Source organism: Embiotoca jacksoni, unplaced genomic scaffold, assembly GCF_022577435.1.
Source record: "Embiotoca jacksoni isolate LCO1_2020_lvr unplaced genomic scaffold, fEmbJac1.0.p SCAF_35, whole genome shotgun sequence".
Classification (NCBI taxonomy): domain Eukaryota; kingdom Metazoa; phylum Chordata; class Actinopteri; family Embiotocidae; genus Embiotoca; species Embiotoca jacksoni.
Genome location: NW_027185387.1, coordinates 1,904,148 through 1,926,143, shown reverse-complemented (window position 1 = coordinate 1,926,143; position 21,996 = coordinate 1,904,148). Strand labels below are relative to the sequence as shown.

Below are 21,996 nucleotides of genomic sequence, written 5' to 3'. Positions count from 1 at the left end.
TTAATCTTTTAATTGAAATTCAACAGTGTACGCGTCTCTTGCATTTTTAGAACCAACCTAGCTTATTTCAAGACTTTGTGCACTGACGATTTTCAGTGGTCGGCACTTCGCCAGTATCCCAAGTTGACCTGTAACAAGCTATTCACTTAGGAGAAGGAGAAGGAATTACAACAAAGCAGCAACCGTTACATCCAGGTAGAATTAGGTCACAGCATTGTTTGTCGTATGTCTTCCTCTAACAGCTAAATATGCATCATACGTCGAACCAAGCCGGCGTTCCTCACTCCGAGGGAGGTGACACTAAAGCAGATAAGGGAAAGGATAGCGTTCCTATTCACCTTCAGCATCCTTAAATGATTAGTGCTCACCTGTGGAAGTCTTCGCGTCTTCAAACTTGTGGGTAAACTTGATTAACTTCCTCGTTTATGTATAAAATCAAAGCAGTGTGAAGTTCGTTTGGCGAGCAAATAGCTGTTGCAGCGGGTCTCCTCCTACTCCTAACGTATAGAAAATCTAAGCAAGCTAAACCAGACAACCCTGCACATGCACGGTGTGTTCGGTGATGCACGCACACACACACACACGCGCACACACACACACACAGAGAGAGAGAGAGAGAGAGAGAGAGAGAGAGAGAGAGTGTTGGGGATTTGAGATGAGAGGTCAGTGCCTCCTCTAAGGTGTGGGCTGGGTGTTCTCTCAGTTAAAGAGTAATAGATTAGCAGACTTTCACCCCGTATTTAGCATCATGACATCATACCGTCGGATGGAGACCCCCGCTGCCACTGCAAAAAAAAAAAATTAAAAAAAAAAAAAAAAACAAGCCTCAAGCCCATTACGGCCACTCAGATGCAAAAATTCAAAAAGGTTGGAGTGGATGTACGTTTGCATTGCATTATGTACGAGTGTCTGCATATATTACTCTTTCTACGGCTGGAAGCTGGTTGAGCATTAGATTCGGTAATGCGTTGCCGGTTAATGCATTTTACTCCGCGTTTCGCTCGGTTGTTTTGTTTATAAAAAGAAATACAGATCTTGAGCTGCCAGTTCTCAGTAACTTTTATTTTCTTCTCCCCCGGTGATTCACTTTGCGAGTCGCAGAGGCCGACTACCGAGCTACTCGTTGTTTAATTGGCCGGGCTTAAAAGGTGTCCTGCACAAAGCCGCGGACGGCCCAGTGGGTGTCTGCGTCTCAGGAGTAAGAGCTAAGTTTAGCAAATCCTCTCAGTGTGTTTCTCAATGACAGCACATGTTGGACCGTCTGCAGGGAAACACACGAACGCATAACCTCACATGCAGACCCGCTGCAGACGCACAGGCTCTGTACTGCGCATATCGGTACGTGGTGTGCTGCCTTGCACATGCACACATCCACAGCCTAGAAATGCATGCAAATCAGTGGAAATTATTTCAGAATAAATTGGAAATGATGGGATGTTTTTAATGGTAGTGATTTGCAGAAAAATAAAAATATTCCTTTTTTAATTTAAAATTTAAAACCATGTTTGCAAACTGAATAATAGCAGTCCTAATTTCAGCAAAACAGAATAAAAACCTTGTGCATATTTGCACAAATGTGTTCCTGACTTAGCAATTAGTGACTTGTCCTTCTTGGAGGACGTTTGTCTCTAAAATAGCCTGAAGTTAAGAGGCCTGAAGCAGGCAGAGATTCAGTGACCTGCCGAAGGACCCTTCAGCAGGGTGGAAGAGTTGGAACGACAGCATAGGAAGGAGAACTCTCATTCAACGTAAGACGCATTGTTCTCGTGAATCTGACTGCTCATGACTGTTGACCAAGTAACTTTTTTTTTAAAGCAGGAATCTAGAGGCACACAACTCCTCAAGACTATAAGTGAATTAAATAAAAATAAATTGCCTGTGGTGATGTCATCAGCAACGCGAGTGCAGGGATGAGGTAGTGGGCGCCAAAGATTCTGAAAATGTAATCTGAGAGAACCCTTTATTAAAAACAAAAAAAAAGTACACCTGAAAAACATGCATGATTAGAAAAACTTGGTCAGTTTACGCTGACATTTATTTATCATTTTTTGCAGTTCCATTAAAGAGATTTACACAAAGATTAAACATACATTCACACATATGACACTTTCTGTCAAAAAAAACACTAAAAACATCAAAGAGTGACAACAATCCTACGTTGAACCTCAGGATTCACATCTCAGTTTTTGGCACACCGATTCTGGTTTAAAACTGGATAGACTCAAATAATCGTTCAGCCTGTTGTGTTTAATGTTAAGCAATTAAAACAAATTTCTTTATTCTGTGTTCAACACACGCGAGGAGTCAGACGAGACACTGTCTGAACATGCTCTTATTGTGAGTTCTTTGAACCGAGTGTGCCACCAGTTGGCAAATAATCGTGGCACAGATTTGGATTTGATGATATAGTTTAGTTTGACGTTTCACGGGCGGGCTGCAGAGCCGGGCCACGCTGCAGAACAGCATGACACTCGCAATAACTGATTTCAAAAACAGAGGAGCAATCTGGCTGCTGGCTTGAAAAGATCCGAGCCTACGATGAAAGTAGACGCGCTTCTGTATCTCCTTTAAAATAAATTCAAGATTAAGAGGTGTACATTAAGGTGGCAGGTATCGCAGCAATTTGTTTTAAGAGGATTGTTTAATTTCCACGTTGTGAATTGTCACGGGAAGCAGATGACGATGGTGACATGGATAGTAGGTACAAAATGATCACTCCCATGCCGTCATCGCCCTCTGCATAATTCCCCACCCACTCTGACATTTTACAAATTCAACAAAACCGAATATTTACATGGCTGAAAGTACACGAGATGTTATGAAAAAAAAGAACTACTTCATGTTTTCCTCGATCCAATCTCGAAACTTCGCTATATGTGTCTGAACTGCGTAAATCTGTCGGTGGCAGTTGTTTTTATCATAGGTGAAACTTTCTAAACCAAACAGCTGCCAGGCTGAGCTGGAGGCTCCCTGAGCGGACCGGACTCCCCCCGTGGATGAAAACACGGCCGTGATACCTGGAACAACACCGCGACAAGAGCTCGGGCTACCGGCCGGCTTGCTTACGACACACAGCCTATTGTCACTGACCACCGCGGTGTGCGCCCCTCCTTGAGCAAATGCTCTCTCACACCGAGCGACGTCGCTCAGCTCAACAAGTTCCGTCCGGCTCGCGGTTGCGTGGCGGCTCAGGTGCTCGTGATTGTCTGGTAAAGTCCACCTCACGGTGAAGGCCTCCCGCGCCGTCACCTCCCCTCCTTTCTTATTGGGTAGACACACCGGAAGCACGCGCTCGCTGATCTTTGCCTTGTCTTTTAGCTTGAGCACGGCCACATCGGAGTCCGGCGCAGAGTAGAAATCTGAATGCACCGAAATCTCTGAAACCTGTCGGGGCAGACGGAGAGAGCGAGTGAAATTATTATTATTATTATTTATTTTTTTTTAAATGGATGGGAAATCGGGAGTTAGAAATACCTGAGAATAGCCTGGTTCTACCAGGAATGTGCCAAGTGGTGTTGTTTTTGGAATACGCGTTAAGATCAGATAATGTGCGTCAAGATGCGCAAATATTTCCAATCCAAATCAAACACGGCGGGATCCCCGTTTAAGCTTTAAATGCATATCCGAATGCCAAAGGATTTCATCTTCTACCACTTACAAACAAAACCTTATCCAGAAGATTAGATTTATTTCATGAAGACTCATTGCTTAATACTTTATCACTGCTGTTTGGTAGACTTTGCAGTATTGGAAAACTTTTGTGTCCTCTATGACCTGAAAATTGGAAGATGTAAAACCGTCGCAGAGACCATAAAGAGCGTAGTTTGGTTTTTTTTTTTGCAGGTAAAAATCTCTGTGAAATAAGTTGGTTTGAAAAATATTTAAAACTGATTCAGGCTCGCCAGAAAAAAATGTTGTTTGACCAGCCTGCAAAGGACATTTTAAAAACCAAATCTAAGCGTGCGTGGCTGCTGGGAAATGACATGACTCTGAACTAATATGTTTTCTACTTACCTTAATAAAAGCAGAAATATTGTTTGACACTCAGAAGTACAAGTTATTGTTTTCTTAATGTGTCGTACCTTCAGGTGGTGCGGGTTTCTCAGCCGTTCCCTGGACGTCTGCTGCTGCGCGACAACCTTCACATGTGCAGCGTGAAGGGCCCGCCGCTTGTCCTTATCCACCACACACTGAGCTGCCACCAGGACCCGGCGCTGGCCGACCAGAGCGCCGCTGCAGGCCAGGACCCAGAACGAGGACTCCTCTGAGGCTCCCCGCTGGTCCGAAACGGTCCGTCCGCGGGACCCGTGGCTGCTCGCGGCGTGATCGGGAGGTGAGCGGACGTAGATGGCTACGTGCCACGGCCACCGAGTGTGTGAGAGGTTGTGTCTGCTGAACGTGTCAAATTTTCCGCAAACTGCGGGAAACAATCAGGAGACAGAAAAAGTAATATGTAAGCTTTGTGTTTGCTGTGTAGACGTGAAAGCGGTATCGATATTGTCATCTAACTCTCTCTAAGAAAGAGAACACCCTTACAGAAAAAAAAACCCCATGATTTTCTCTTTCTCTTGCTCTATGTGGAATCAGACATCCTCATTATCTGATTGTGTGTTTATTTCAAACTGTGTATTTATAAGAGGTGATGAAGTGACTTAAGGACTTTTGGCTTGGTAATTACTGTAAAACTTTTTTTTTTTGTGTGTGTGTTTAATCATTCTTGGTATATAAACTTTGGGGCACATGTTATGACATGTGTGACATATGTTTACCACATCTTGCCAAATATGATAACATGGAAAATATTTGGAAAATATGTGAATCTATATTACACCGTGAAAAATGTCCAAAACAGTAGTTTCTAATAGGCAAAATATGCATGTATGTGATCGCGTGTGTTCACGAGTTTTTGAACGTGTGAAATTGATGTTGTTTTTCTGTGACAGTAAATTCACGTCCATATGTCAAACTGTTATATTGAAGTGAGCCTATGTGACTTTTACTGGATTAGGAGTCACTTTGGCCACAAGTGGCATTTACAAGACAATGGTTCATGTTTAAATGTTATATGTCATATTAGCATTAGTAGAAGAGTCATAAATTTGACTGAATGATCTTCTAAAAAAAAAACCTCAATAATTCTTACATTTGTGTCAAACTCCCATTTCCATGCTCAAAGATGAACTTTCACACTCAAGAGTCATGAAAACAACAATTTACTTAATTTATTGAACTAATATTTGCCATTCTAAAGTTTGCTAACATTAGCTGGCATCAGGGATTGGCCAAACTAGACCAAGGCCGTGTTGAAATGAAACGTTTGATATGTTTTACTTGCTTATATATCGAGCTTTTAATTAGTCAGAGGAGTAATATTTTTAATGTGTCTAAAAAAACAACAATGCATATGTGCTGTTTTTGCACTGAAGGAGCTGGCTGTAAACTGCTGCCGATCTCACCTGGTGAACAGGAAACATGGTGCCCGCTCCACCTGCCGGTCTTCAAACAGGTGCGCCGGGAGCTTCCTATGTGGCGGTAGAGAGGTGAGGCACACTTGTAGTCGATGCTCGTGTAGACCGGGTGGAAGCCTTGAGGGATCGCCCCCACGGCACCGTCATCTCTTTCAGCGTCGGGCTGTTTGTCCAACAAAAGCGGCATGAAGCCAGCTGAGAGCAAATCGTGCATCTGGTATCTGGACGAGAAGCGTCTGTGGTCTGAACTCTCTCTGTGGGAGAGAAGAGATCAAGTTTGTCTTTATATCTCCTCTCCCTAATAAGAGCTACAAAACAAATTACAATTTCAAATATTAGAAATGCAAATTTCAAATTACGCAACCTAGTATCACCCCAAAGCTTGAAACAGAGACGCCCGTCTACTAAAGCAAAACGTGAGATAGCCACGCTTTAGGCTGTCTGGGCGTGAAAGTTACACGTTTTGCAATAAATGCCACATGATGCGGGATCACGTAACCAAGGTCCCGCAACCAAGGTCCCGCAACCAAGTACAAAGGACATTTTCTGGCAGTATTTGGAGGTAGGGGAAGTGGTATACGGGTTTTAGTCACAGGCTGACATGTGGGACGATGAGTTTCGCATCCAGGAGGGGAGAACGTTTCTCTCGAACTGTGTTTTGGTTCCTCACCCATACCATGTGTTTTTGCAAAAACTTTAATTTTCTTGTAAATCACATGGCTCAAAGCATGCAGCGGGTTTCACTTTCGTCCACGACAGGAAAACGTGTAACTTTCAGGCCTAGACAGCCCAAAGCGTGGCTATTTTACGTTTTGCTGTAGTGGACCGGCGTGTCCATTTCACGTTTTGCCGTGATACCGGGTTGAGACACGACAAGGACAGTGTGAGAAAATAAATATAAGCACGAGAAGATTTTCGAGAGCTTTCAACTGCATCTTGTGGCCTTCATCAGCAAATGTAGAAAACTGCATCGATACTTTCCCTAAGTTGAACCCTTAAACTATTGCCTTAATTTGTTTTAGTGTTTAATAACATTTCATGAGCAGAAATGTTTTAATTTAGTGCTTGATGTGCTGTCTTACAAAATCAGAGTGTCTTTGATAAAGTTGAGCATTTATGCAGAAAAAAAAAAACATTTCAATAACAGCATAATCCATTTGAGTATTTTTACTGTATAATTACATCCCTTCTTTTGCATATGTCAGCCAAAAGAGACAGACTTATTTGACCAAAAGGCTCAAACTGTTTGGTAGCGTTGAAATCCTGCGCTCTCTGGTTGTTGTTTTTTTAAAGCCCAGCACATTAATAATTTGAACATCTTTCATTTTGGTGCCCCCCCACTGCCAGTATCAAAGGACAGTATGGCAGATAGCAATGCACACTGCTGTTCCAGCTCCCATCCCACAAATCCTTCCTTAAGAACACTCCAGGCAACACAGAAACTGGACCAGTTTTCGGGGATTATTTCATTTTTCCGCCAAAGAAAATACACATTCCATCAGTATAATTTTTAAAATGATAAAACAACATAGAGAGATCCTACATAGTGGCTTTAAGTGTGCTAAAAGGTTACCTCGATAATACGTGTGGCTTCACAACACTTTGCTGCACAAGTTCAGACACTTTGGGTTCTCGACAGGCTGTGGAGGCAAATCAATAAGACTGTTAGCGCACAATAATCTTTCTGAGACTCCTTATCTGAAACAGCTCGATCACAGCAGCACGATTAGCAGGCGTTATTCGAAGTAAATAACAATGATTCTCTGCATGAAATATCAGAGACAAGCACAATATATACAGTAAAATTCACAAGGAGTATTGATCCATCCTTACAAACAAGTTATCTTGTTAAATATACACTCATCACGGAGCTGATATTGATCTTTTTTTTTCCACGATATGAAAATGTAAAGTTAAATTAGTGTTTCACATAAACAAATTCTGTGACTTACCGTATGTTAGAAACATTTTGTGCAGTTACAAAAAAAAAAATAGACTACTTTGTACATGTGTAACTGTGTTCTCAAACTTAGAGGGTGTTTTTGAAAATAGCTACCTCTCACACACTTTGGAGGCCTGCTACTCCAGGATCCATTAGAAAGGCAGGAACTCTTGTGGTTTCCACTCAACATGTAGGAGTTTTTACAGAAAAACTCAACCGTCTCTGCGCCTCCGACTGTGTCAAGAGCAGGTCTGTGGTATCCATGGAGCAATTTAAGTGGCGGAGCACACCGGACCGGGCTTGTTCGGGCTGTATGTGGTTCAGATAAGAAGATGAAAAAAAAAAAAAAATCTATAAATTCCTTTTGTGTCTTTTATTTTGTCCAAACACTAGAAAAGAAAAGCAGAAGCCACCTGGTGTAAAAACGTACCTTTAACACATGAGGGAACTGTGCCGCTCCATGTGCCATTAGGCAGACATGTCCTCTGCTGGGCACCAGTCAGCATGAAAGGTGGATGGCACCAGTAGTTTACAAATGCAAGCTCTTCCTCTGGGCCATACACAGGCAGCAAATATCCGTTCGTTGGTTCTCCTGGGAGTCCGCATGCTGTATTCTTGGTGGTTGAAGCTGTGGAGACATTTTCTGGCTGTGATAAATGACAGACAAACCTACAAATCTAAAGCGAAACTTAATCAAGGTGTACAATTTGGGGGTTTTAAAGCTTATTTGATTCACAAGAAATGAATCAAAATGAATTATTATGTTTGAAAATCAAAGTTCTGATGATCGGATGGGGGTAATTTGCATTACATTTTCATTCTTATATTCACCCATCTTTGCCAGATTGGCAAAATCTGCTAAATTGACTTGTATTTTTTTATTTTAATTAAGCATCATGTTTTATGTGTCATCCAACGAAAGCTGTTCATTAACAACTCCCTTAAAATATTTGGTATCTTTGCTAATATTGCAGTCTAACATACCTCAACTCAGAACCTAGATTTTCCGAATTGTCAATGAAGCCGAAGATATTTTTAGAAGTTTTATCACTGTGTGATGGTAACAACAGAGCATCATCTGCATAAACAAAGATTCACCAAAGCAGGCGGTTTTTAAATCAGTGTGTGAAGTGAAATAAATAATGGCCCCAGGATATTTCCCAGGGGAACTACCAAAGTTATTTCTTGAAATTACTGTAGTCATCTTTGCAGAATTATTATTGAGGAGTGCCCTAACATTCATCGATGCAGTACCACTTTAATATGTTCAGGTTAGCAAGCAAGAGTTGAAGTCCACTGAGGGAAGAGAGCGGATAAATAGGATGCAAGTTAGATGCATGATTTGCTTCAAAGACAGCAAACTGGGAGGAGAGCAGCGGGTGTGATAAATCTGTGTCATTGACTGTCCGTCTCACATCACTGCCCTGTGCCGGAGGCTGCACAGTCACAGAGGGATGAAAGAAAAAAGGTCCAGGAGGAAATGTGCTGCATGCAAACAGTGAGAATTGCTGCAATATGTATGAAGGGACAGCAGAGTGTCGTTTGTATTATGTATTCATGATATCTGGACTAGATAACCACAGAACACCCTGGATATGAATATATCAGACTGGTACACTGTCATTCTTTTATGTGGGTCCTACAGAGAACACCCCCCCCCCTACCTCCTTCCCCCCCGTCACCCAGCACATCAGCTGACTCATATGCCAGGAGGAGGACTCAAACACGTAACAGGCTTTTAAAAGAAGGTATTAATTTGGGGGCAATTGTGTTAGATTGCATTATATTGTTGAGTGTTTCTGTTATTTTGTCTACCCTGTCTCGCTTCTGTGTGCACGGAATGCATGAGCAGCGTTCGCATTACTGACAATGATTGCACCTGCCTGAACTCTCCTGAAAAGTAATAACGAATCCATCAAAGTTATTGTAGCCGTCTGAGGAGAACAGAATGTGCAGGAAGTTCCCGGAGCTTTTCACTGGAGGAGGCAGCTGATCCCCACAAAACCGGCCAATCACGGGGGAGCTCAGGTCGTCGCCGTCACGCACCTCGACGTAGTCGTAACGGCAGTTATGGTCAGACTCCAGACTGAGCCGTGAAAAGCTGCAACAGAGACGTTAAGAGTTAACCGTGGTCCTTTAAGTGCAGAATTGTGTAAGTAATTCAATCATCATGCAGGGCTGTCTGCTCACTCCGCTTTGACCTTAAACATCTTTTAAAAGACTGATGGTGAATTGATCTCCACAGAGCCAATTGTAGATTGATGAAAAGCACTTAAAACCAAAATCCCTTCTCTTGGTCTGTCTTAAAAGGCAGACGTACTAAATGAAAGTAGTTAACTGCACCCAGTAATAGACAGGTCTTCTCTAGTCAGTCCAAGTTCCAGATTTGGAAAAGCACTCTAAGTGTGTCAGCTGGTGGAGAAAGAGATTGTTTGTGTCTTTCACATCATGTGCCACAGAAATTTTACACCCGGTGATTTCACAGAGAAGTAGAAAAATGAAGCCCAAAAATCTGATGTACAAGTCCTGCAACCCAGTATCACGGCAAAGCGAGCAGCAAAAATGGAAATGGCTTCGGGCGGTCCAGGCGTGAAAGTTACACGTTTTGTAAGCGTGAAAGTTAAAACGCACATAAATTCAATGTGAGGCAGGATCATGCGACCGAGGGCTCACATGATGCCGTTAGTCATAGAGTGAGGTTTTTTTTGTTTTTTTGTACTAACCACGACCATGTTCTTTTTGCTAAACCCAAACGTGCTGTTTTAGTAACTGCAACCACATGTTTTTGCAAAAAGTTTAATTTTCCTGCACATCACTTGGCTCAATACATGCAGCAGGTTTCATTTTTCTCCACTACAGGAAAACGTGGATCTTTCATGCCAAGACAGCTTTTGCTGTAGCTTGGTTGTAGCGAGTCTATTTCAAGCTTTGCCGTGATCCCGGGTTGACTCCTGATCCTAAAGTACTCCCAACTCCTGCTTTTTTTTAAATAATTCAATACACTAAAACAATCTCCAGATTGCTTGACTCACAATTGTATTGTCTGAAGCTCTAGCAGTCCTCATTGCTGAGACGTTCAAGTGGAGAATGACAAAATATTTTCTGCGATAAATGACTGTTTTGTCAGAGCTTTGAAGAAGTCCCCTACCTGAGCTCGATGCTGCTGCCCCTCCCCATTTCCACAGTCCATTCGCATCGGGCGTTTGTCGGGTAACTCTCCAGGGCTATGTGACCCTGAGTCCGCTGAATGACGCCTCCACATGCTACCCGCAAGAAAACTGTAATTACTTTCGCTCGGTAAATGCTTATTTGTGTTTATCACAGTTTAGCTGAGCATTTTGATTGCTGCATGCAGGACCAGTGATGTGACATGCTGTGTAAGAGGGCATATAACACGCTCAAACCAGCCACTTCAACAACCATGATTATGAACATCACGCTGTTATCCCTGCTGACATTTTTTTTCTTCATGGGGGCTAAAACAAGCAAAGGAAGACAATTTGATATTCTTCAGTCTTTTCTTTTAAAGGGACCAGGGTGAAAAGGTTTCGGAGTGTTTCAAAATCAAATCAAACACAATTTGCTTTTGTCTATTTTAGCGCTTGGTCAGTTTGTTTTATGCACACTTTAATAAAAGGCTACGCAGTTCCACAAAAGCTCAAAGCCTTCTCTTGTCTACATCAAATTGACAACACATGACAGAATGGAATCCAAATGGATATCCCCCCGGGGCCATGGAAAACAGAGAACTGGACAAAATACCAGTGGAGTGAATAATAGGTGTGGCACCAAGTTAAACCTGTTTGCTTCCCTCTATTAACAGCTTCATTTTGCAGTGAGCTTTACATGTACATATTTGTTGTGTCATAATTATATTTTTAAAAGAAAAAAAAACAACAGGACTCCTTTAACTTAATTATTTCAGTGTTTTTAGTGAACATAACACAAACAGATACCAGCAGGTGATTTAACCTGCAGCGAAGCCATTTCAAACAAAGCATTGTCGCCACCATGTGTCCTCATGGTGCATTACATATGAGGAAGGTGCAATCTGAAAACTGTAAGCCACAAAACTGATTATGATTATAGGCTTACATATTTTATTGCAAAACTTATCCTCACAGCTATAAATTGATGATTATGTTTCCCTAATTTATAAAAAAAAAAACTGAAAAAAAAACAACTTTTCCAACAATGTTAAAAAAGTATTCTACAAATATAAACAATGATTCCAAAGCTATGAAATATAGGATGACATTTTAAGCTGTTGAAAACTCATACATTTTATTTTATACGGTCACCAATCCGATAACATTAAATTGGCAAATGTGATCAAAAATGAAAATCTGATGAAGAACAAATGAGGATTCACACTGACTGTTTAGACGGTAGAGCACATCAGCACTCGGGTTCGATGCAGCTGTTCAATGGCACAGTCGTGACCCATGTTTTCTTATCAGCATGATAACATTGATCAAAATCAGGCCTATTCCTTTGCAGGATCAGAGCTTTCAGCAGTCGTCCATTCAAGCAATCTCACTCACTTTTACAGTCCCCTCCGCTCCAGCCTTGACGACACTCCGCACAATACTTTCCATTGACGAAGAAGTCGTCATTAGCTCTCCACGTTCCATTGTGGCAGGTTTTACAGTTCTCAAACAGACTGCAGCCTGACGGGAGAGAGCACTTGAAAAATAATGTCGTGTAACAGTAATAATCTGAAGCACTTTGTAAGTCAATTTGAAATTCTTAGTCACTGTAATAGTTCATCTTAATACAGAACAGCTTGTGTCTGGTAGGTTTTTTTTGTTTTTTTTTCTAACAAAATATAATCTAATAAGGTGGAAGGTGTTTATTTTTTCTGGTCTTTTGAAAGCAGCAGCTGCTTGTTTGGAATTAATGGAAGAAGAGTTTGGTATGTACTATCAGCAGCAGAGGACAGGATAAGGTCAAACCAGAGCTGCTGTGTGAGAGACGGTGAAAGAATACCTGGGTGAATGATGCAGGGGTCACACTGATCCACAGCGTTGCGGCAGCAGGGAACAGTGTAGCCCACTTTTGACCCTTTGGAGGGACACCGACACTGGATGAGGTGGTACTCACAACACGGGCGACACATGACGTTCCACTTGGAGCTCGGGCAGTTGTCTTCCGTCAGAGCAGTGGAAGCAAAACAAAAGAGACCCCTGAACTCAATTTGATTAACCTCCGGTGGAAACATCTAACTTCTGACACGTTCCTTTCTTCGCCGCAAAACAAAAAATTGGAATGAATTACGACTAAAGGATGATGCGTTTATGTTAATACAGAAGAAATAACGATGATGCAGATCGGACTTCCTTTCACCACACACACGCAACATTTTGTGACACTGTAAAAGCTGCTGAGGTGACATTGATTTTGGCAGATGAAGCTGAGATACTGCTTTTTTTTTTATTCGCTGTGATATGTTACTTTCCTCTCGCATACAATTAACATACAACAAAAGCAGTGAAAACTCAGGTTGAAGCTCATTTGTTAAATTCTACCCAGAAATAATAATAATAATAATAATAATTATAGTTTCCGCACCAAATACAACACAAAAGCCTCTCAGTTATTGAATGCTCTCGAAAATGTCCAAAATCGACGTGTTATTCTCATTTCATTGAGGAACAAGTCTCCATAATCTGAGACAGGTCTCAGACACTCAGAAGAAGTGACTCATCGTCATGAAATAACTCCACTGTTAGTCAGCAACTTGGTCAACGGGCTCATTTCTTGTTAAATGTTAGAAACATTTTCACAAAGGCAACGCGACATGATGTAAACCCTCTCGAATAACATGTACAGCCAGAACAGCATTCAATAAAAACTTCAATAAGTGAATTTTACTCACTACGTGGCCACCCTGTCGCACAGAAACATAGATTCAGGAGGAGGTAGAAGAGTTTAGGATCCAGAAGAGTGAGCAAAGGCACGTTCCCGGTGGGGAAAGTGAACATGTTGGCTGCCAAACTCACAGCAACAAACTGCTAAAGAATTACCAATAAAGTAGCTCGAGATCAACTTTATCTGCGGTCGGTCCTCCAGTCGGCTTCAAAATAAAGCAGAGCTATACGGGGGATTCATTTTTCCATTTCGGCATAATGGACGGAGATCTTTAACCCATTCCTTCCATTGAGCTTTCATTTTGTGAAGGCTTCGCTTTGAAGTCGTTCAGTTCAGATCAGTGCTTGCAGGTCTGCAGCTGGCTGCTGCGTCTCTACTCCTGTGAGTCCACAATACTTTGCCGTGCAGCAAATGGTAACAAGGGAAAAAAAAAATACTGGCGAGGGAAGTGGAAAGTGCATTTGAGGGGAAAATAAAGACATGCTGATGAGAAAAACAGTGGAGGGGTGATGAAGAAAGTCAAGAGGGTGAAAAACAAAGAAGAAGCTGCAAAGTAAGATATGAAAAATCCTTCTTTTTTTTTTTATAAAGACTTCAAAAGTTATGTGAAAAATGCACCTCTGCATGTGCATCGAGCCAAGTGCGTTCACTATACACTTCCAGCTGTCATACCAAACGTGACAATTTATCTTCGTCTTCGGAAGAGAGGTAACAGATGTCCTCTTAAATGACGCTGTGAAATGTTTACGGTGTCGGTCTCCATAGGTTCGCCTCGAGCAATGAGGCTGACAGGATCATCACACCCCATTTCATCTCCAAGGTTTCCTTTCCATTACCTCAACCTCTTGCATAGGTGTTTCCGTGTTTTTGCTGTCTGCTCTCATCTTCTCTCCGACTGAAGGCGGACGGTTTGAGACGGATGGTTACCTCAGCTGCTGCGTCTGTTTATAATGACCGGTGCCTTTTATTTTAAGTGATATCAGACATACGCATTGTCTTTTTGTAAAGATGTGTTTATTACCCTTACAGAAAAACCAAAAAAACAAATGAGGTTCTCCTATTTGTCACAATGGGACACGTAATCACATGTATGACACATGGTTACCGCATGTTGTAAGATATGAGAAGACGGGGAAAAATATGTGGAAAGGTTTTCACGTGGGAATTCATTTCAATTTGATTGATGTAGCGCCAAATCACAACACGCGTTACGTCATGACGTTAACACATGAAAGTCATTACAGCAGAACTTTACAGTTCTCTACGTTACACCGTGAAAATGTTCCAAAACCAATCACGTGTCATGTAGTAACATGACTTTGAAGTGAAATTCGTTTTTTTTTTCTTTTGAGTGTATTTACATCTATATATATTATATCATATTAATCCAAAAGCATGAATCTCAAAATATTGCGATTTTGAATTTTCCCAGAATTTTAAATTAAATGTTCTTTAATGAATTGGAAAAAAAAAAAAAAAGTATCCTACCTTTCAAGATTGAACTTCTGGAGTATCTGAAAAACAGGACAACAACAATATTACTTTATTTCCATTTTGTTTTCCTTGTTGATTTGCATCAGACTTTGAGCAACAATCAAAAGCCTATTCAGATTGTCTACATAGCTGCCTTTCTATATTTCTGCCCACTTGAGTTCAGCCTATCTACATAAAACTCGAGGGTCACATATCTTTGATAACCTCATATATTAATATACATTTATTAGCACAAAACTGCCTATTTGCAAGTCTACCAGACATGGAACATTAGTTTCTATATCCACTCTCTTGCTTTTGGCATCCAAAGAAATCTGGCCATGATCTTGTGTTTCGCTTTTCCTCACAAGCTTGTCTCTGTATGCTTTTTTTTTTTGGCACCAGGAACCTAATGTGAACTCCACGACTCCAAAATGAATGTTTATGTTGCTCAGTATCAACTGCTTGCTATCATATTTTGCATTATCAATTTGTAAGATTTATTATTTCCTAAGATGATACGCCGTATGTCGGGATGGGGGGAGGGGGGGGGGGGTGCGTTTTTACAGCTTCTTTTGCTGCCCTCAAGTGGCCAAACGTTACATAATGTAGGTTTAAGACGGTTCATCAACTGTCAAGACTGTCACTGCGTGATGACAGTGTGTTTCTACACGCAGCAAGACGATCCCGGAGTCGTGATTCTTAACTGAACACATCACAGCCGAAATTAACTCTCCCATCGATGAAGTGACAGCCGCGTTTTGACCACAGCTTTGAGCCGACAGATATAAAGAAACATGAGTGACTACTTATGATACTCGCACCCTTTGAACTGTCAATCACCACTAAAGATTTTTTGCCTCGTCCTGTCATGTTGAACCTGACCCAGCCAGACATGAGGGGGAGATGAGGTGTGTGTGTGTGTGTGTGTGTGTGTGTGTGTGTGTGTGTGTGTGTGTGTGAGGGGGGGGGGGGGATTATGTATTCCACATCATAACACACTTATAAAACTTTCATTGGTGTCACAAGGCCAAGTTCACTGTTGAAATGAGTTTCTGACATCAGAGACCGATGTTTTTTGGTTCATGTAATTACCCACAATGCTCTGTCGGCTATTTTTGGCCCCCCCCCCCTGTTGCTCAGAGAAATATCCCACTCCAGTCTCAACCGACTCTGCTCCAACATCCGCTGACCTCACTGACCTCCATCCCGGTGACAATAACCGAGCCACCCCGACACTTGCATTAGTGCAACATAGAGGGGACCCATCATCCAAACACTCTTTATAAATCAAGTCGCCTGAATTATGTGGGAGGATAGATGTGACGTACTTACGAGCCCTTACGCGGTTTTGCCATTTGAGACATTTGAATTACACAAAACTGTTTAAATAGCATGGAAATTTAAGCTTGTCAACCAATATTAGGATTTCGCTCTATATGCCAAATCCTTAAATGAAAATGAGAATTTTGAACGTTTACCTTTTCATAAATTACCAAAAAAAAAAATTGATTTTGGACAAAAACTTTAAAGACACGTTCCACTTTCTGGAGCTTTCAGCTGACATTTTTTTTTTTTGTTGGAATTTTTAATAAATTAACCAGGTGGCAAAAATTCTTTTGTCAAAACCGCCCGTGCGCCTGTCAAAAATAAAATATCAAGCTCAGTTTTAAACAACAATGAACACTGAGATTAAAATCAAAATGAGCGAGTGAGAGAGCAACGTACATAGATGTCTTAACAACATGTAAAAATGTAATAAGCAACTCAGTAAGTCTTGACAAAAAAAAAGTCCAACATTTGATTTGGACATTTTACTTAAATCTCTTAAGTGTTCTTTTTGAAAAAGTATCTTTATGTTTATGGTGAGCTTCTCGTCGAGCGAACAATTGGCCGCGTTGATAAATGCGTTCTGCTGGTCCGCGTTGACATACTTAGTGATTTTATGCATGAAACAGACTGCTTGGCACAGTTCTGACCTCGTCATGCCCAAGTTCAACGTGCGCCAATGTCCTCGGGGTGCCAAAAATCATTTTAACCACCAGGTTCAATCATTTCTCACACCAGGAAGGGCAGGAGGAAGTCCAGCTGGCCTTAAACATTTTCAGCATAACGTAAATAAATAGCGTCAAAACTAAGACTCCTCTACATTTGTTCTGTCTAGTAATTATTATGACGTTGTTTTAATAATTTACTATAGAGTCTGTAAATCTAAACTCGGTTTCGATTAGAGAATGTCGATCGACAGAAAATGTGTTTTTAAAAACTTCCACATTTTATTTAAGGAGAACGGCAAAAAAAAAATAATCACATTTACAAATAAAAAAAAAAAGAACGTATTTGAAAACTACAATATCATTTTTTTTTTTGACAAGGAAACAATGAAATACAATCCTCCCTTTTGATGAAAAAGGCAAATTTTTTTGTTAAACTGAGATGTTGCAACGACTTAATGCAATTTAAAAAAGCCAGCTTTGATACAGGCGATAGTTTACGTCGACATTTTCAGTGGTACGCAAGGTGCCTTGTCACGTACCACAAGTGAAAAGGTGCAGTTGTAAATTGCTGCGACATATAAATATACCGCCAGTCCCACTTCAATCAGAACAAAGTGAACAACATGACGCCCGTATGTAAATATTCACTTTGTGGCAGAATGCAAATATATTTCCAGAGACTTGATATCGTCCCCTATTTGTTTTCAATTTAAAATCTGACTGAAACATGTTGCAAAGAATGTGCAGTTCCTAACAGTTTAAAAAGCCGGAGTGTTTTCTTTTGAGGATTAAAAAGGCTTTTTGTATGTCAGTCCCACTGGCACAAGGCTTCCTGTTACCTTCTGTCGTGTCCTCTATAAACTACAGGATATCACGTGTTGTCTTGGCTTTGTTCATCTTCGAGACAACAGGACAAGCTCCCGTAGCCGGAGGCCGGCCCCTTAAAATCATGACATACCGACCTACATTCAGAAAAAAAAAAAAAAGGGGGGGCATCAATTTGAACGATTGAAATCCCCTTTGATAAAAAAAATATCATCAGAATTACACAACGAGTGTAGAAAAGTTTCGATTTCACGATGACAGCGTAGATATCTTAAAGCCTCCCTGTGAATAAAAACTTCATCTTCTCCTTCGCCTGTACACAAAATAATAAAAGACACATTTGAATTCTCGGCCATTTTCATTTTTAAAAAATAATCCTAAAAACCACCTCACCAAAACTCACACGTCAGTGATGTTCTAAATGCTACAGTATCTGAACGTTGAAATGCCACGCGGGTAATAAAAAAAACCCCCCGAAGGTTTAGTTACACTCCCATGTTGCCCTTCTCCCCCGGCAGTAGTTGTTCTTTGGCCGAGTCCTGAGGAACTCTGTGGGGGGTCTTCTGCATCTCTCGACTCTTGACCCAAGTGTAGGCCGACGAGCCGCCGAGGACCATCATGTTGCTGGTCCACCACAGCACGCTTTTGCTGGAAGAGTTGTACACCACCGCGATGACGGTCTGAGCGCAGGCCTTCGCCGTCCCCGAGACGTTGTGCGTGAGCGGGCTGGTGTGCTTGATCTGGAGGCCCGTGACGTAGCCGATGGCGAAACCGAACACCCCTCCGAGCGTCATCACGCCCCAGAAGCCGAGGCTGGAGAGGCGGCCGAAGCTGGCGAGCTGGCCCAGCTCTCCGAACACGAGGATGAGCGGGAGGAAGAGCACGCAGGCGTTGATGTTGTTGTAGTAGGACAGTTTCCAGATGTTCCCGTCCACCGCGGGCATCACCTTCTTCGTGTAGATGGCGTTGAGAGAGACGCAGGCGCTGGCCAGCACCCCGAAAAACACGCCCAGCCAGGAGAGGGACCCCGTCGTGCCTTCCTGGTCCACGCCGAGCCAGAAGCCGCCTGAGAAGCAAAGGGGGGGGGGGGGGGGGGGGGGGGGGGGGCACATGAAGGACCGAGACGTCACGGGACAAATCCCCGCTGGGAATTTAACGCATTTCAATCCTTTTTTAGACAAGCCTTGAAATTATGGTCAAAAACTCGGGCTGCAAAAATGACACATTTTTCAGCTATAAGTCGAGTATGTGTGAAAAAAAATGTGTTTAAAAAAAAAAGAAAAAGATCATTCAAAAGTTGAAGAGCTGAAAGTCACACGGTCGAATTGTTGATTTTAAATGACAACAAAAATTCAAAACCCACTTTACGCTGGTATCATTGCATAATATATATTTATGATAACTAATTGTCAATTTTGAGAGACTCAAACCAGTGAAACGTTTGATGTTTGCTTGTCGTCGTTGCCCGATTCATCTTTTTCACACCAGTTATGTCATATTTTTTTTTTATTTACATAATGTAAATAAAACATGCAACTCCTCCAAAAGGGGTATTAAACAAAAGTTCAGAAACCTTTTGAGGGTGAGTCCTGACCATGACGAGTGTGGTACGAGATTTATTTTGGATTTATTGTCACTGAAGCACAAGCCAGGTTCAAAAAAACAAAACAAAAAACCCTCTATAAGGATGTAATTAGATTTATTGGTGGCCACCGGCCTGCTGCCAGGAGGCACCGTCTTTTTTTAATTGAATAGATCAAGTTAAAAAACCTACCCAGTATGATCCCGCAGCACGTCAGAGCTTGGAGGGACGTGGTTTGTTTGAGGACGAAGTAAGACAAAAGCACGTTGAAGACGGTGCTGAGAGAGCGACCGACGGTGTAGAAAGCCACCCCGACGTACTTCAGGCACATGTTGTTGAAGGTGATCATGCCGATGAAGACGACGGACAGCGGCAGCACCTCCCGGGACGTCTTCACGTCGAACCTGACCGACGGGAAGTCGACGAGTCCCGGGCACGCTTTGGACAGCAGCTGCATGAGCCAGCACAGCCCGACGGTCAGCAAGCACTGGTAAAAAGTGACGAACAGCGGCGCGTCCAGGTCCTCGTTGTCCAGAAGATAGTTGTTGAGGAACACCATCGTTATCGAAACGAACCAGTACAGCGCGACCACCACGGCTATCCTGGCCGCCCGGAGGACGAACGTCTCTCCGCTCCCGTCCCGGTCCGCCGTCTCCGAGCCGGCCAGGGCCATCCTCAGGATGCCGGACCGCTTCAGCTGCGCCCTGTTCATGCTTTCGGGGGGGAGAGAGCGGGTCGCTCGGGTAAAATCTGGGGGCATTTAGACGAAGCTTAAAACTGCAGCTGCGGACCCCGGGCGCTTCCGCCGTCGGATCCAAACATGACCGCCGCGTTGTTACGCCAACGGCAAACAACGGGCGGAACTTCCGGTGTGACTTTTCAGCGTAAAAGAAGGAGCCCGATTGAAAAGCGTGCGCAACCCCACAATTTTATTTTTTATTTTGTTTGTTTTTTTGTGCACCAGGCTGTATTCAGAGGATACAATTGAGTAAGTTTCTTAAAGTTTCTACATAAAATGAATAGTCTCATGTGCTGTGTCACATTTACAGTGGATACACGAACTCTTGTTTAATTAAGTAATTCAATATTAATGCGCATGAAGGAAGAGCTTGACAGGGTATATCGTTCACTAGTATTATGGGGAAGATATATATTAAAAAAGAAACACATTTTATTCTCATTTCATAATTGTTCTGACACGATCTCTTTCGCAAAGTGAAAAGGATTTTTTTTAATCACTTTTATTTTGAAAGTACACGATCAACCCGGAAGACTATTTAAATTGAAGTACTTCCTTGTTTGAACAACCTCTTACATTTAAAAAGACAGTGTATTGGATAAATGCTTTCACTGATAACAACATCCCCATCAATATTTATTCATTTAAACTTTGGAGTAAACATCTGTGTTAACCTAGAGAGTTGTTTAGTTGTTTTTGAGATGCTGCTTCGAGACTGTGCCCTCTGTTATCTAATTTAATGAACCCATCATGTATAAGCTGATATAGTATGTACTTATAAGCCCAGTAACAACTTTCATTTTCACGATGGCATACCAAATAAATGTTTAAAAAAAATATGATGTGGGTCCTTTTTTGTTTTTCTTCTTTTTTCTTTAAAAAATAATAACAGCAACAACACAGATTCCTCAATGTTTTCATCATGGTTGTCCCCACATACAGGCAGAAGCAGGTATTTACAGTTTAAGACAGCAGATGGCAGCAAACAATCATCAATGTTGAATTCGTTTTTAATTTTCTTTGCTGGCTGCAGGATTGTGAACTCAAACTGGCACATACATTATGTGGCTGCGTGGTGATGATCAGTATAATTAGTTTTAAAACTAAGCCGTGTATAGAGGTGTGGTTTACAACAAAGACCACTGTGTAACAAGCCTCAATACCACAACAGGTGTATCACATATGAGGCTCCTAATTAATTCACACATCAAGGGTTTCTCATTGAGACGGTGTTGCCCCTTTCACTTGCCTCATAACATCACTCCTTGATGACCTCCAACATGTTTAATATGGGGCAGCTGGTCTGTTAGTAAAATGTAATCTTTAGTCAATCACACCATGTCTTGGATCTTTTGAGTACTCTGTAAAGTTTAAAATATGCTTTTACGTTTTTTTTTTTTTTTAATTTTCTTTTTTTTTTTTTATAGACAGCTGGATGACGGACAATAAAAGACCACAAGCCGGGACGTTATTCATTAATCTACAGGTTTAGAGTAGATATTAAGATACCTTTACTTACGCTTAATGACCTGCAAACCATTTTTCTTCACTTGAAATCAGTGGGCTAAAAAATGATTAAGCATTTTTCACTACTTCACCCGATCTGTCTATCGCCTCCTAGCCATAATATCAGCTACATCTGCTGCCTTTTTTCTTTTTTTTCTTTCTGTGGTTTCTTAATATAGGCCTACACCCTTGATAATGGTGTGTTTTAAAAAAAACAAAACCCGGAAACAGGAGAAAACTTCAACATTAAAACTACTGCTTCACTTTTCTGTCCAAACTTTGTGTCAAACCCTTCTGTCATCGTTCTTCTGGTCAACCGTTGCAAGCTTTCTCAGCTGCTGGAAAAAAAATAGCGAGTGTTGTTTGCTGGTTTCATATTTTCTGCTACAATGCACAGCGAGTCACTTCGCTGGGTTACTGGTGTTGGCCGCTGAGATGGTAAGCCGTGCCCACGGACCCGTATACGCTCTCGGCAAGGATAAAACTCCACCTTCTTCCAAGAACACGGGGGTAGTATTTGTGTAGCCTGGTTCAACCTATAGACAACACATCTATCAGCGGGTGTCCGACCCCTCGATGTGCTCCTTTTTTTG

At 41.8% G+C, this 21,996-nt stretch overlaps 2 protein-coding genes across 2 annotated transcripts; both read right to left on the bottom strand.

The window, feature by feature from the left end:
* Positions 1-2,060: 2,060 nt before the first annotated feature.
* On the bottom strand, positions 2,061-12,529 carry pamr1a (peptidase domain containing associated with muscle regeneration 1a). The gene is made up of 10 exons (XM_069165654.1): positions 12,400-12,529; positions 11,955-12,080; positions 10,559-10,673; positions 9,300-9,511; positions 7,841-8,038; positions 7,525-7,719; positions 7,042-7,108; positions 5,457-5,722; positions 4,083-4,417; positions 2,061-3,384 (listed from the first exon to the last, which is right to left on the bottom strand). Exons 1-10 carry the CDS (start codon positions 12,527-12,529, stop codon positions 2,833-2,835), a joined length of 2,196 nt encoding a protein of 731 aa, XP_069021755.1. The 3' UTR covers positions 2,061-2,832.
* Positions 12,530-17,006: 4,477 nt separating this feature from the next.
* On the bottom strand, positions 17,007-20,002 carry slc35c1 (solute carrier family 35 member C1). Its single transcript, XM_069165733.1, has 2 exons — positions 19,351-20,002; positions 17,007-18,642 (listed from the first exon to the last, which is right to left on the bottom strand). Exons 1-2 carry the CDS (start codon positions 19,916-19,918, stop codon positions 18,062-18,064), a joined length of 1,149 nt encoding a protein of 382 aa, XP_069021834.1. The 5' UTR covers positions 19,919-20,002; the 3' UTR covers positions 17,007-18,061.
* Positions 20,003-21,996: the final 1,994 nt, after the last annotated feature.